Source organism: Watersipora subatra, chromosome 9 (assembly GCF_963576615.1).
Source record: "Watersipora subatra chromosome 9, tzWatSuba1.1, whole genome shotgun sequence".
Lineage (NCBI taxonomy): Eukaryota > Metazoa > Bryozoa > Gymnolaemata > Cheilostomatida > Watersiporidae > Watersipora > Watersipora subatra.
Window position 1 is genome coordinate 41628673 of NC_088716.1, and position 14910 is coordinate 41643582.

The 14910-nt window shown below is 35.1% G+C and overlaps 1 protein-coding gene across 5 annotated transcripts in view; it reads left to right on the forward strand.

Annotated features, from left to right (window-relative positions):
* Nucleotides 1–1265: 1265 nt before the first annotated feature.
* LOC137404436 (orphan steroid hormone receptor 2-like) overlaps nt 1266–14910 on the forward strand; it is a 40592-nt gene continuing 26947 nt past the window's right edge. Inside the window, exons 1-2 of one of the 5 annotated variants that reach the window (XM_068090637.1) lie at nt 1266–1426; nt 4050–4690. In XM_068090637.1, coding sequence (XP_067946738.1) covers nt 4067–4690 — 624 coding nt within the window. In that variant the 5' untranslated portion in view covers nt 1266–1426; nt 4050–4066. Of the gene's footprint in view, nt 1427–2379; nt 2497–2903; nt 3019–3331; nt 3417–3803; nt 3879–4049; nt 4691–14910 lie in introns of those variants that run through there. The other 4 variants (XM_068090638.1, XM_068090636.1, XM_068090639.1 and 1 more) reach the window with 4 other exon arrangements.

The following is a 14910-nucleotide window of genomic DNA, read 5'->3' on the forward strand; positions in this document are numbered from 1 at the left end:
GTTTTTGTTGTAGTATCCGGTTTTATTCTACTCGCTTAAATACTCAAAGGTTGTTGAAAATATTACAAGTTTATGTATTGATTTTTCATTTATCTGCTCTCGAGTATTCCTTGAGAATTTGCTGTTCCACGAACCCTCGCACTAAAAAAAAGTAAGATTTTTCAAAAATTTACATCGACTTTAACACAGCGAAAAGACGCCAATGTGTATGAAGCATTATACAAACCAATAATATTGTGCTTGAAGCAGAGTTCTCTAGGGAGATAAGGCTATGCATGAAATTGATAATACATATTTGATAGCGCAGAAAACAATGTTCAAGAAAGATATTTTACCATCTAGTAATCACTTCTTAGTTATTACTCTAAAGCCTTCTAAAGAAATTTTCAAATTGAATATCAACCTGGTTCATACAGCGATGCCACCTTTTAGTAATTGTATTTCTGTGACTCTTGAAATTTCACACGAGCGTGTATGATGTGATTGCATATGCAAGCTCAACAAGTCTGACGTGGAATAAATTTATTAAGTGACCATAGATTATCAAGTTATGCCATGTAGAGTGAAAAAACTGTTTAGTGAAGCTTAGACATCTAAGGATACGCAAGGTAGCATGAACCTGTCACTTAGTAGTTGTCTGCCCTTGAAGATATTGTTAATGTTTTATTGTTCGTACCATAGCTCATGTGTGATGGAGAGTTTAATAGTTGCCAATAAACCAGTTTTATCAATATTCTGTTTGCTTTGATCTGATGCTTGCATGAAGGTTACGCTTGCAGTTAAGTGTAAACGCTTCGATTTGAACAAATAATGCAATACTGTTATAATAAAACGGCAATACTATAACATGGTTGGTATCATATAGTGACCTGCAACGTCATAAATGTCACAGAGAAATTGGTCTTATTTATCATGCATTGACTCATAGAAAAGACACCCTTCACAAATCTTAATTCATTGGTCTTTGTTTTGATAAACAACTGCATACAGAATTTATGATTTCTGTCATGCTCCGAACTCAGAAACAAAAGGTATGCCCACATCGGATTTTAGAAGCGTAATATTGCTATAATAATTGTACTGCTGCTCTCTATGTTAGAAGAATAGATCTATAGAATAGTCACAAGCAACCAATTGCGACTTAGAAAGACTTGTTATGGGTGTTTAGAGATGGCAATACATTACAAGCTGATTTTCTTTTCACTGCAAGTTCAGTCAACGGCTGAGCGCTCCTACTCGGCAGGCAATTTGAGGTGTCAATTAGACGCACCCGATTGGGAAAAACACGTGCTCGTGAAACCAATGGGTTGTGACAAAAAAACCTTACATAAGCTGATTACTTTTGGACGGGTAATCTAGGAAGGGCAGCAAATGTTGAACATGAGTCTATGTGAGTGACATGAGCTCGCTTGCGGTTCCCTCTTTTGTAAGTACAGTATTATAATTCGACTGTGAACTTGACTAGTTGCGATTACGTCTGGCATATGAATTATATAGAAATTTGTAACAATTTGGACGAGCAGACGACTGACTAAAATACTCGATCCTAATACATATGATCTCGTGAAGGCAAACCATGAGAATGTACAGTGCCAGCTTGTCGGGATTATTACCAGACATTGACAACTTATCTTGACTACTTTTACAAATGGATGCAAAAGTATAAATGACCTTGAAGAAAGGCATAGCTCAAGTTATCTAATCAAAGGGACTCACCCATTTCCCCCTTGGTCAGTTGTAATAAATACCTGTCTTTGTCATGGGTGAAAAAGACAAATGACTGTACTCGAGGTAAGTCGACTGGTCACAGATTAGGTCAGTAGCGAATTAGCAATTTCATGTTGTTTTATATGCGCATTGAGCAGTCAATTTTCAGTGCTCCATTAGTTGTTGACAAAAGCAAAAACTGATAGTGTTTTCTAAGCTCATTTTTATTGAAAGCACATCAATATTTATAGGCATATTTAATGAGAACATGTTTCATATTCCAAGAATTTTATACACAGCAATATGTCTATTCTTCAGCAAACTTATAGCTCTCTTTGAAACTGTTCATCTGGAGCCTTCATGCTATTTCACCCAATTTACTTGATAGATAAATTTTCCAAGAAGCCATCCATTTAATGGATGAAAACTAGAAAAACATGTTCATCAGTGACTCAAGAATTGTTGTGGTTTGTAAGCTGAAAGGTCTGCCTTTTTGAACCCGAGCGCACACAATATGTGTTCAACATACCGACATTGAGTGGCCTCAGTTGGCGGTGTTTGCTTTAGCTTGAATTGCAAATAATAAGCCAAGCATAGTAGACTTCAACAATGGGCTGACTGGTACTTTTGCACTGAGCGTTTATTGACCCCTGATTATTAAGTGGGTCAGACGATAAAGCGGCCAGCAACAGTTAGCGCCTGAAACTTATTGGTTGTTTTAGCTAAGCAGCTTTCGTAGTCGATGAGTACAGATGTATTGTGACTGGTAGCTCAGCTAAAGTACACATGGTATGTCGATTTGTAAATATATATACTTTTTTTTTGTTATACAACGTTTTGTTTTTCTATTTTTTGCATTCTATTTTCCGCTGTCAATTAATGTTGAAAAATCAGTTTTTGTCAAACTGTTAAATGTTGATTGGTAAAATTAATACTGTAAGAGGTGGTTTATTTAGAGTTATGAAATGAAATTTCCTGCGTAAAATCTTATAGAATATTATAAAGACACTAGTGAACCCAGTTTATGAGCTTTTAATAAACAGCGGACAACCTACTATTAAGATTGTCATGGGTGTTAACTGTAACTATTTGAGTTCCGTTTTCGTTGGATGTACAGAAGGTAGTAGAAAGCCAATTAGCCACGACTGGGTTCAGAAATTAGATCAGCCTTGAAAATAATAACACTACCTCTACCGACCCATCTTGACGTCAGTCGTGGGAGTATAGCTTCTACTCCAACTCTTGTATAGCCTATCCTATAATTTGATTCAATAATCAACGGAAGTGGGAATACTGTCATTGACTTTAGATGTAAGTATATATACATTTGTGTGTGGGAGGGGGTGGCCAGCGGGTCGCATTTTTGGTTAATTTCAGGAGTCTGCGGAATCATGAGGTAAGGCATTAAGCGATATCACTCATTGAAAAAATAAAGTGATTTCAATCATGATGCGTCGAAAACCAGGTAGCAGAATCTGAATAGTTGCTCCTGAAGCGAACTAGACGAAACGGATGCTGGCACAAAGTGGGCGGTCGCAAGCATTCTTTTCATCCAATCATAGCAATGCAAGTCATATTCCTCCTTGACGACTTGCCCAGAAGTAAGCGCTGAGCTATAGAGATTAGTTCTGGTTAGCATAGGGCTAGTCGCGTGTTTATGGAAATACTAGCTACAGATTTGTGTACTCGGTGTGTTCAGTGGTACTCTGGTAAGTTTTGATTATTCTCGAGAAAGAAAATAATTTGAATTGAACAAACCGTCTAAGTAGGTCACAAAGAAGATTCTTTGAAATGGTTGTACGGGTTGGGTCGTAGGAAGATATGCTAAAGTGAGCAGTAGTAGGTATCCTCTAGTACGAAGCAAGAGAGAATATACTTAGGAATGGTGCATTTGCTTTAACTTATATAGCTGTGACAATTCAAACCTGCGCAGTTATATAATCAGGTGTCACAATGGCTGGTTAGTCAATTAGGGTGTCTGTCTTCGGCTGCACTACGTCAAGGTCAAATGCTCAGTTGTTAGAGTACGCGTGACCTTGAATGTAAGCGCTTGATCACAGCAATCACAGCTTGTTGGTTGTTGTTTGATTACTGTGTTAAATTATGAGCTCCACGAATCGATTGGCACAAACATGGAGTTAACTGGATAGAAAACGTACGACAAAACCTAGGTGAGTCATTGTATATAGCAACAAGTTCGTGGAGGACTTGTGTACATATCAGCACCACATGTTGGTATGTACACAGACAGTTACTCAGCAGGTATGAATTAACTACCTTGCAACGGATGAGGGGGGAAAGCTGTACACCTGCTTTTACCGCTTTCCTGTGTTATTTTGTAGACTAATTCTGTGAAAATATGGGAGACAATTTTTATCACAGACCCCCTCATGATTGGAATCGGCCAATGAATAGCCAAGATTGTTATGCGCAACAGTTACTAAGGGTTTTACCAAGAGACCGTGTAGATCTGGCGATGACTCGAGGCAACAGATTACCGCATCATCTTAAGCCAGAGTCTAACTTACTCGCAGCTCCTCACCCATTTAGTAGTAGCACTAGTAGCAGTCCAGTGAGTTCTACTTCATATGATGACTGTCACGACTCGGCAGAAAGACTTCATTCAATAAGTTGCATTTCTACAGTTAACTCTCTGCGACACAGACCTCGTAGTCAAAAATATGACACACCTATTGACTTGTCTAAGCCCAAATCACAAGATTCTCAGAATGATCTACCTAAGTCGTCAGAGACTCGTTTGTCGCGCTTGTTGACTCGAAAGCGAAGGTCTGAGGATGAGAATTGTTGCGATCAGGCACGACCATTGAATCTCAGTACGAAAGGGTGCACAGTGCGGGCATGGAGTGAACCGGCTCTTGGCGATGTTGTGGATATGAAGGATGCAGTTAATAATCCAGTGCAGTTGGCCCAAATACTCAACGAGCAGGAAGTAGCGCAACAAGTCATGCAATACTTGACAGAGGTTAGTTCAATATTTTGTCCCCTTGGCTTTGTATTCCAACTTATCATTGGCTAGTACGTCACACACTGCTGATTCGGATTTCGTAATTCACACCTACCTATATAGGAATGTCATACGATAATACATAAAATAAAACTAGATTGGGACACATTTTTCAATGATTTCGTAGCGAGCAAAGTAATCAGCAGTTGTATTATCTCCAGAAAATTTTTTAGATTAGACAAACCATAACAGAAACGAAGTATAAATTAACTATAATATTATCAACTTTGACCTCAGCCATAGAGAAAGTCTGCTTAAATTCACTTGTCGTATATTGGCTTCAGTCATGAAATTTGAATTGTTTTCCTTCAATTACCGAGCCAGCGAGAGCGTAGTCTAGTCTTTCATGCCCTTATCACTTTTATCATTCGTGGTTGTTCACTTCACCGGCCTTAATGCCCGAGCCCGCTAATTATGACAAACAAAGCCAAAAGCACAGAAATGCTAATAGCTGGAGCTGCTAAATAATTTCACTCATCTCTTGGTTCTCATGGCGCAGACTTATGGCAGCATCGACACGACGCCTGAAATCTTTGCATTTGTTCGACACACTTTTCTTTGCTCGTGTCTCAATTCTGTTATTATCGAGGCACATTTTAGTTTTAAAAATGAATAAAAATAATAAAATTGCATAACAATTCTTTTCATGCTAAGCGGAAATGGATTGCTGAAGTTGAGCTCAAGTACATAGCTTCATCCATCAACACCTATTCAGCGCAGGCATTCGAGGATAGCCATTTCAAAGAAGCATCTCTAAAAGTGTATATTTCTTATCTTTTAGTATCGCCATCCAAAGCTTTATTGCTTGTACCGCCACAACACCATATCTACCGTAATACTTCTTGATAGTTCTTCACAGCGTTTTAGATGAATTACAGAGCAGAAGTATTTTTGTTTTTGCTGATATATTTTGAGAACTTAATTCGATAGCGAGCTTTTATTCAACTGCATAACCGTGGCAGAAACTGCAATATAACTGTTTTCTACCGAGTGAGTCCCTGAAGGTAGCTAAACCAACCACGTTTTACATCAATTGGTTCAAGGCCAGCATGCTACTAACTGTTTACGACTGCATTTTAGTATTTTAGTTCAGATTTTGATAAATTGCCTCATCAACATTCATAAAGTTTCTGAACAAAGAACTTCTAGAATCTAAACCCTCGTTAATAGCAAGAACAGGTTTTTTCTTAGAAATTAATTTTTTGCAAAATTCAAATATCTCTGTGTCAAGGTGTTTGTTGGTTAAGTGTCAAGCTTACTGCGGTTGCTTTTATTATAACTTATAACAAGCAGCAGTATATGGCTTGCTATGGTTGGTCTCATTTCTGACCGCTGTATATGTCTAGACTACTTCTTATTATAGATGCTATCTTTGCAGTCGAATATTCTGAAAAAATTCTATATCAAGTTGCTAGATGATTTATGTATAATTCTCCCCCCCCCCCAGCAATTCGTGCACTTTTATCATTTTCCAACACAGCTCATGTCAATGGGAATGACAGACTGCTTGCTATGTCATTTTTTTTATGTAATTGTTTTGGAGTCGAAAAATAATGAATTACAATGATAACTTGTTGACACTTACCCTTCGTCTGCGGCCAAAATTGGATCAATTTTTTAAAAGATCGATTCTTGTAAATGAAAAGTTATGATATTCGTCAGATGGTCTGTAACACGTCACAAAGCTGATTTGTTTTCATCTAATCGATAAGATTTCACTATGAATTTTGTTGACACGCTCGAGTCAGTCTATTAGGGCCAATTGTCTGCCATGGGCAATATATTTTTAAACAGAGCCATCTTTTAAATTGTATTAATCTAATTTCCGCTGATCCTTTCTGGTGAGATGTTTGTTTTTTTGTGAATCTTCGGAGGCTTCAACTCTGTGTTGATCGATTTGCGTCATAGAAAGTGTCACGTTCAACATAAAATAAGATGCGATTGCTCAAAAATCGTATTCAGCTAATTGGTCAATAGTTTAACAAAATCACTTCTACTTATTGTATTGCTATTGATAGGATCACTACAAAAGTAGTCGATATGAAAAGTTGTTTGTTGTTTCCATGCCTGTGTTTTATCGGTATGCCAGAGATATTTGCCATCTGTTCATCGATTAAATTTTAGAATTTTAGCAAACAAAGAGAAAATGTGGAGTGAGGATACAAAGAGTAGTCTTCTCTTTTCCTGATAAGAATTAAGGTACAAGACAATTCCTAACTGTAGGCTTTGGTTTACGGTATATTTGTAACATTCATTGGCTCCAAAAATAGCTAAAAGAATATTTTAGGTAGCTATCTATGTTTCATAGTGGCCCTTAAAGGTTGACTTGCAAAAAATATTGCATTACAGTTATTTAGTATCAAAACGTTCACCGTGTTTTACTCTGGTGTGTTGTAGGTTCAAAATATGTGAAAATTTGATTACAAGCTCTTAAAAGCTCCAAAACGAACTATTGTGAAATCTTGACAATAATTGACTGTATCATATTGGTTGCAAAGCCACAATTATGCTTCTTTCGCATCCCACGATTACCACTGCATGCCTTTAAAATCTACTACCATCTTAATACGCTTTATAAAAGTATTTAAATAACTCTCTTCATAAGCGGTTCTGTGTTTCACCAGAAATTGATAAGAAGCTTATGACCTTGCTTAATTATTTTAATGGAGCCATTAAATGTCTTTATCTATAAATCTCAATGTTTGCCTGTCTGTCATTTGGCTGTCCGGTTATAACAATAAAGTTCTAGCAACGAAGAATCGCCATCGTAGTAGATCTGAACTCGGGACATTCAAATCGCGAGTCTGCAATCAAGCGCGCGTAACCGCAAGACTAAGCTGTTATCAGTTCCATTGCTCTTACCATATCCTTCAGTTTTTCGTGATGTCATTTTATTGTTGTTGACCATCTTTATAAACAATTTTATCGTTAAAAACACTAAGCTTTTGCAATGAATTTTTGAAAACGATGCTTTTGTTTGCATTTTTTTTATTATAGTATCAAAACAACACCAAAAAGTACTAGTAAATAAAACAAAAATGATCGTTTTCCACAAATATGGCGGCTTTTTCGTGAACCAGCGCATGTGCAAACGACTTGATGACGTCAAAAAAATGATGGATACTGTATATTATTTTTGCGATTACATACGCCAAATGTGCACTTCAATTTTTTTAACAAATTTTTTAATCATTACCCATTTTTAATGTGTAATTTTCAATTTCAAATGTGCCATTACACTCATATTTCCGGCTTCGATAAATGTATAGAAGCTAAATGCTTAAATGACAAATTGATTATCTGGAGCAGGAGTTGCTTCTACACTCTCTCTTCGTTTAGTCAGACAAAGTATCAGACAAAGAAAGTCTTGTAGCTCATTTTCACGTTTGTACCACCATTGAGAGGTACCAGTATTGTTCATCAAAACTAGGAATACAACAAACTCCTGCTGCAACAGTAACTTTTTTTATACACACTCTTCTATGTACTCATTGTTTATTTTTCCTTCAATTTATTTGAACAGCACAACAACACTTTTCTCGTGATATGAAGTTTAAAAGCTAGAATGCTAAACATTATATGTTGAATAAAAATAAATTTTTGGTGCGAAGACTTTTTCATTACCCGTGCGATGCCAGGCATTCACCTAGTCTCACGCATAATAGAGATTTATCAAGAGTGTTTTGGCCGCTGTTTTATAATAAATCATCTTTGTAAGCAAATCTATATAATTTTAGTTTAAGTTATATTTTTCTGAACTTGATCAAAACTTCCAAATGTTTTGCAATTGCATCTAAGCGACTTGAATATTATTTAGAAAATATTTGAAAATAGTAGTTTTTGAAGTTACTACAACGCTTCCTTATCGGTTTTTATCACTGAACCCTTTACGTCTGGCAAGGGCAATCTCGCAACTCCTTGTTTGAAGTAAAATAAACCAGGCTCAAAACAATGGGAAACAGCCATACTTGGAATATATAAAGCCATACCCTAAAAAAGCCATGTTTTTATATTAATATATAAAAATATATATATACTCGTAATATATAAAAACAATATGTTATTTAAAGATCATTCTAAAAAGTGCCTAAAAACACGCAGCAACAAATATTATAACATATACAAACAATTCACTTTATGATCTTTGACTTTTCTGTCTTATTTTTCTCTGTTATTATTTGATTGAAATGTCAACGAAACAAAAAATGAAAATAATTAATATGTCTACCAGTTTTAACAATAAAAAACAAAATTTTTTTCTTTTTCCTCCAATGTTCTGTTTTTAAAAAACGAAACACGATTTTGGTTATAGTTATTTTTATAAAGATAAAATGCTACTCAAATATTGTATAGTAAAAGCCCTTACAATGTAAATAATTCGTTCCGAAAGTGTTTACATTATAGGGCGTACAAACGTTGTCGAAACGTAAAGCACATGTAAATTGCCTTATTTGTTTCAAGTACTTCCCAAACTCACCACATTGGACCTTAAAAACAACCAAGCTTAACTCCTCAACCTTTTGACTGTACAGTAACTGTGGTATTGTTGGCTTGCATCGGCTCCACTGTATCCTCCATAAGGGTAAGAATACTCATTGGTCGGTTTTCACATCGTCAACCAACATGCTCTTGTGACAACAGACATAGACAGTAGATTTGGTGAATGAGTCACGTGGCTAGGCTAAATTAAAGGTTGACTTGCAACAAAATTCACATAATAGTTATTTGGTATCAAAAGATTCATCATGTCTTACTCTGTTGTGATGTAGGTGCCAAATATGTGGAAATGTGATTACAAGCTCTTAAAAGCTCAAAAACGAAAAGCCGCCGTAGATTGGAATCTCTTTATTTCTCTGACGTAGTTATGAAATTTATTTATTGTCTTGTCACGTGATGTTCTCACGTGAATTGAAAGGCCAATAAAAAGCTCAATATAAAACTTATCGTAGCACTAGTTTATGACAAACACTTCGGGTTTTACCGAAGACCCCGTATCAAATATAGATGCTCGCTACTTTACAGTTTTGTTTCGGCTTGGTCTAATCGGCAAGTCGTAATCTGATCATGTGACCCAATACTTCGCAAATAATTTCTGCAGCACTTTTCGATTATCACAAGTGACCAACAGGTTCATCATGATTATCAGACAATGATATGTACTCCTTCAATCTAAGGCTAAAAAATTAAACGAATTGTTACGGTAAGTTATAAGATATCACTGCTAAAAGTGACAGCATTACAATGATGATAAAACAGACGCATAATAACAATAGACATGGCTTTATTGAATGCGTGAAGTATATTTGTGAAAATATTTCGACGAATAAGGTTGCATGAAAATGTAAACAGAAACCATCTACCACAACTACGTCACATATGAGCTGTTTTGGAAAGAGAATCCAAACTACAGCGGTCTCGTGTGGCTGTGATTAACTGTTCGTTTTTGAGCTTTTAAGAGCTTGTAATCACATTTCCACATATTTTGCACCTACAACACAACAGAGTAGGACATGGTGAATCTTTTAATACCAAATAACTGTAATGTGAATTTTGTTACAAGTCAACCTTTAAGTATGTTAAGTAAATGGGAAAAACGGGTGGTGCAGTTTAAACGCACTGTATACCTGCAACGCAAAATAAATGATTTTCAAAGTTTGGGGTACGACTTGGACTCGAGAATTTGGGTCATTTGCATTTCTAACAATATTTATTATAAACATAAACAGATCACATTTATTAAAAACCGGTTTGAAATTTGTTATGTTCGGTTGCCTTTTCGGAGGTTGAACGCTGTCATATCGTCTGCAGTGACCACGCAATTTAGCTATAAACTACTTTTGAATGGTTTAAGCATTACTGGTATGGCCATCAATGCAGGAGTGCTTTCACATTACAGCTAATTTGGTATATTCTTTGAGAGAAATTCGCTTATCGACCTTGAAATAGGAGGTTACATCTGAATATCTGAATTTTAAGTACTTAAAACTATTAATTTGTGACATTACTTCAACAGGCCATAAAGTCTACCCTAGAAGATCGACTCAAGTGTTCCAAAAATTAGCCTTAACATCGCAGAGCAATAAATATTGCATACAATCAAGGAGAGGTTTTCACTTATAAAATGTTTTGATAAACAAAAAGGAATGAGATACTATTTATTGATGTTCATCAACAATCAGAATGAGAAGTCATGGATTGGATTAAACAAAAGTCATCTTATGAAAGTCTTATCAGAAAATCGATCAAATCTGGTCGTGGACAGTAGAGAAAGGTTACTCAAACAATACAGAAAGTATGTCAATTCAGTTTATTTTTTCTACTGATCCTTCAGCGCTTTTAGCAAATGATCTGTTCTGATGCAGCGGAGCCGGAAATACATCTAAAGACAGTGGATTCAATTTTTTATGCTTATGATTAACAAACAACACCTAATGCATATTATACCTATGCTGAGCAAAGAAGTGATGGGAGCTTCTATTCTAAATAAAACTGTGTGATTACACCAACGATTTACTCTCGATTGTCTACGCTATAAATCTTATTTGAAATTCTGAGCAACTTCTACTAGAATATTGCCATGTTTAAAAATGCTTCCAGTTGTTGTTTACTTTTCGCAGATTTGTTTGTAAGGAATTTTTAATTTTCTACTGACTAAAATTATCATGCCTGATTTGATCAACTGATCCTTTGAAAAACTCATTGCTCTGGTCTTTTTGCCTAACATTTATTAGTAGAACATTAGCGTAGTCCCCGAATCTTTGTTACCAAGATATAAAGCTATGGTATCATTTTCTTTTCAGGCCACCTCAGGTTCCTATATCATGTACTGAGAATCTTTAAGGACAATGTTATTGGCTAGGGTGAAGTTGTCTGTTTACTTTTGTCTTTATGTATAGGCAACTCGTAGTTTTACGTTATCAGTATCATTTGTACATGTGAAATATATACAGCCTATGTTAAACATCTGAAAACTCTTCATGTTGTGATGATGTCTGTTTTATTCCAAAGTATAAGATAGAACTCATGATCTACACGCGTAATAATATAAATAATAACAATATATCGACATCTTTAATAAGGTTTTCATTTAAGTACCGTACTTTTCGGACTATAAACCGCACCCCTATATAAGCCGCATCTGCTTTATTTAATAAAAAAATACACTTGCCGCACCTTTGTATAGGCCGCAGAACTCAGGACGGTGCTTTTTAACGCGGCAGCAACTTTCCTGTTTAAAAAGGAACAGTGCCTAACGGCACTGTTTCATATTAACCGACGCTTTTTAACCTAGTGCCTAACGGAACATTACCATTAGGCATTGTTTCGTATTTTCTTTCACCGCTAGAGGTGCACTAACTGTAGATTATGGTTAATGCACCCTAGCGATGAAAGAAAAAGTCACAGAATATCCGCACCCTTTTATAAGCCGCATGGCTCAAATCATAAGAAAAAATTAATGGCTAATAGTCCGATAAGCATGGTATATAAAAAGCCTACAACTTGCGGACCTCAAAAGAGCATCCACAGTAAAAGTAAAATCGAGAGGAATAAAGAATAAAATAGGTGAAATCACTTTTAATGAACAGATGGTGTTAAATCATTGTCAATGGTTCAATAACGAGACACACTTATTTTTAAGCGACATCAACTGGGGAATGAGCAATAATCGGCATTACAAGAAATTGCACAAGCATTAGATAAATGAACTGACAAAAATCCCAGTCGGCCATCAAGAAAATTTTCACGATATCTTCATGTAGACTGTTGGTTTATATTGAGCTATTGATTATTGATTATTGCTTGTTAATAAAACATTTATTACATTTAACATCATTAGTAAGTTATTATTGTTATGTGCTTTAAAACACGGTTCAGATTAGTAATAGTACAGCTTGTGGTTTTTTTTAAAAAGACTGACTGACTCTGATGGTGGTGAAAGTAATAGTTTTGTAAAAATAAGGAACATTGCGAAGGATCCTAATAGCTTCGTAGCGATAGTAGCTTCGCATAGCTTTAGCAATGCACATAATGTAGAAACATTGAATTTTTTGCATAGCTCCGTTCATTAACATGTTGGCATCATAAAATATGTAACAAAAATATTTTAGCTAGTGTTTGAAATTTAAAAAATCTGTATACATGTCATGTAGCAAAATCGGCACTTTTCAGGAAAATTGGCAATTTTCAGTAAAATGGCTGGCAGTAAAACAAAAGCTAAATTTGTACACAGATGGTAGTGAAAGGGTTAAAGGTCATGGAACAGACTATTGACTAGTTTTGCAAAGTATGACGAATAAAACAATTTTTAAAACGCCGATTGTTTGTTTTCTCTTGTAACTATAAATGATATTCTTTTACGGAGTCTCATTGGATTTTATTGAGATTATTTGCCAGCTTTTTCGACCAGTATTACTACCTATCCAAACGAGATGGGTTTTTCCCAAACGAAGAATCCAAAATGAGGCATATGGTCATTTGGCTGTTACCAGATAAATGCCTGTTGTTGCCCGGATAATGAAAGTCTTTGCATTAAAAACTTGTTTTTATCCAACATATACAGCATTTACTATCATAACCTTTAAACTTCTTATCATAAGAACAGTGTTTCGTGCAGTTCAAATGAATTAGGAGTCAAATTAAAACAACTGTAAAGGTGTTTAAATATGAAATAATTAGCAAGTATTGGCTAAATAAAGTATGATTTGTTACAATGGTTACGATCAAAAGTGAATTGATACTGATACAATTGAAATGCACGGATAAAACTAAAAAAATCACGAATATGTTGAGTTAATAATAACAAAGAGTGCAAAGAAGTGTGTGTATAAAAAAGGTTACTGTTGCCGCGGAAGCTATCCACAGAAATTTTGAATGCCCTGATATTGGCACAAACAGAAAATTAGATCACAAAATTAAGTACGTCAACGCATGAGAGTTCTTTGTCTGACCGAACTGAAAGAGAATGTAGAGGCAACTCCGACTCAAGAATGGCCATGTAAACATTTTTTAGTTTTACAATTTCTAGCGAGGCCCTTAGCAAGAACCGGAAATTGAAGATTGAAATTTTTCTGTTACAGTTGCACTGTAACGGAACATTTGAAATGGAAATGGCACAATTAAAAATTACAGAAAAAGAAAAATGAATTATGGATTTTGAAATGGCTTTAAAAAAAATTCAAAAGAAGAACAAACGCAAACCGTAACATCAATAAAACAGAAATATTTAACTTTAAACATAAATATTTAATTTTAAACCTGATACGGATGGGTTAGTTAAGCTAAATAAATAAGAATGGCCTTGTGGTTGTCCGTGTGTTTGCATAATTGCAATCGTCGTGAGTTCAATTTCTGTACCGTGGGGATTGTAATCGCTATAGCTGGACGCATCGGCAACAGATAACAAAAGACCAACATAAGAAAAGCATTTAGACTTATATAAATAAATAAAATTATACAGTAGATGCTCCTATAGTAAAAATCTCCCTACAACGTAATATTAAGTTTGATGTCAAAAATTTTTGTAAAGTTTTTGTTTTGTACCGCATAAGAAATTCCATATAACGTAAAGTGTCAAGTAAAGGAGGGAAGGAGAATTTCATTCACTATGTAAAAGAACTAAGTACATAAATACTGATTTACAAACTTGACTCTTTAAAGAAACTTTGGGCATCATGTAATTAAAAATTGTTTGATATGTTGAGACAAAAGTTTTGCTCTAATTTTATGTCATGTGTCAAAAAATTTGTATGTTTCAGTGACCATAGGTCAAGGTTTACGCTGTACACTATAGGCAGGTTTTTATATTTTGCAAACATATTTTTAAAATTTTAGACTTAGAGTTTTTACAATTAATGTGTTATAATAGTTGCATAAAAGCTATTGGTATATGAACTTTATTAGTAATAAATGTCAATTTTAAAGGTTAACTGACAGCGCAAGACCAGTTATTTTATTGCATTAAGATTAGGAGACAACATCACAAATTGAGGTTTTAATAATGTTTTTGTGTAATTTTGACCAAATGCCAGACTTAATCAACATTTTGAAGTCATGAAAATAGAACAATTAGCAACGTTTGCGAAATATTGAGCGGAAACAGCTGTGAAAGTATGTAAGTACATTATAATCGCTCGTTTTTAAACTGAATTAGCGGAAAATTGTTTGTTCAAAATCCTTGT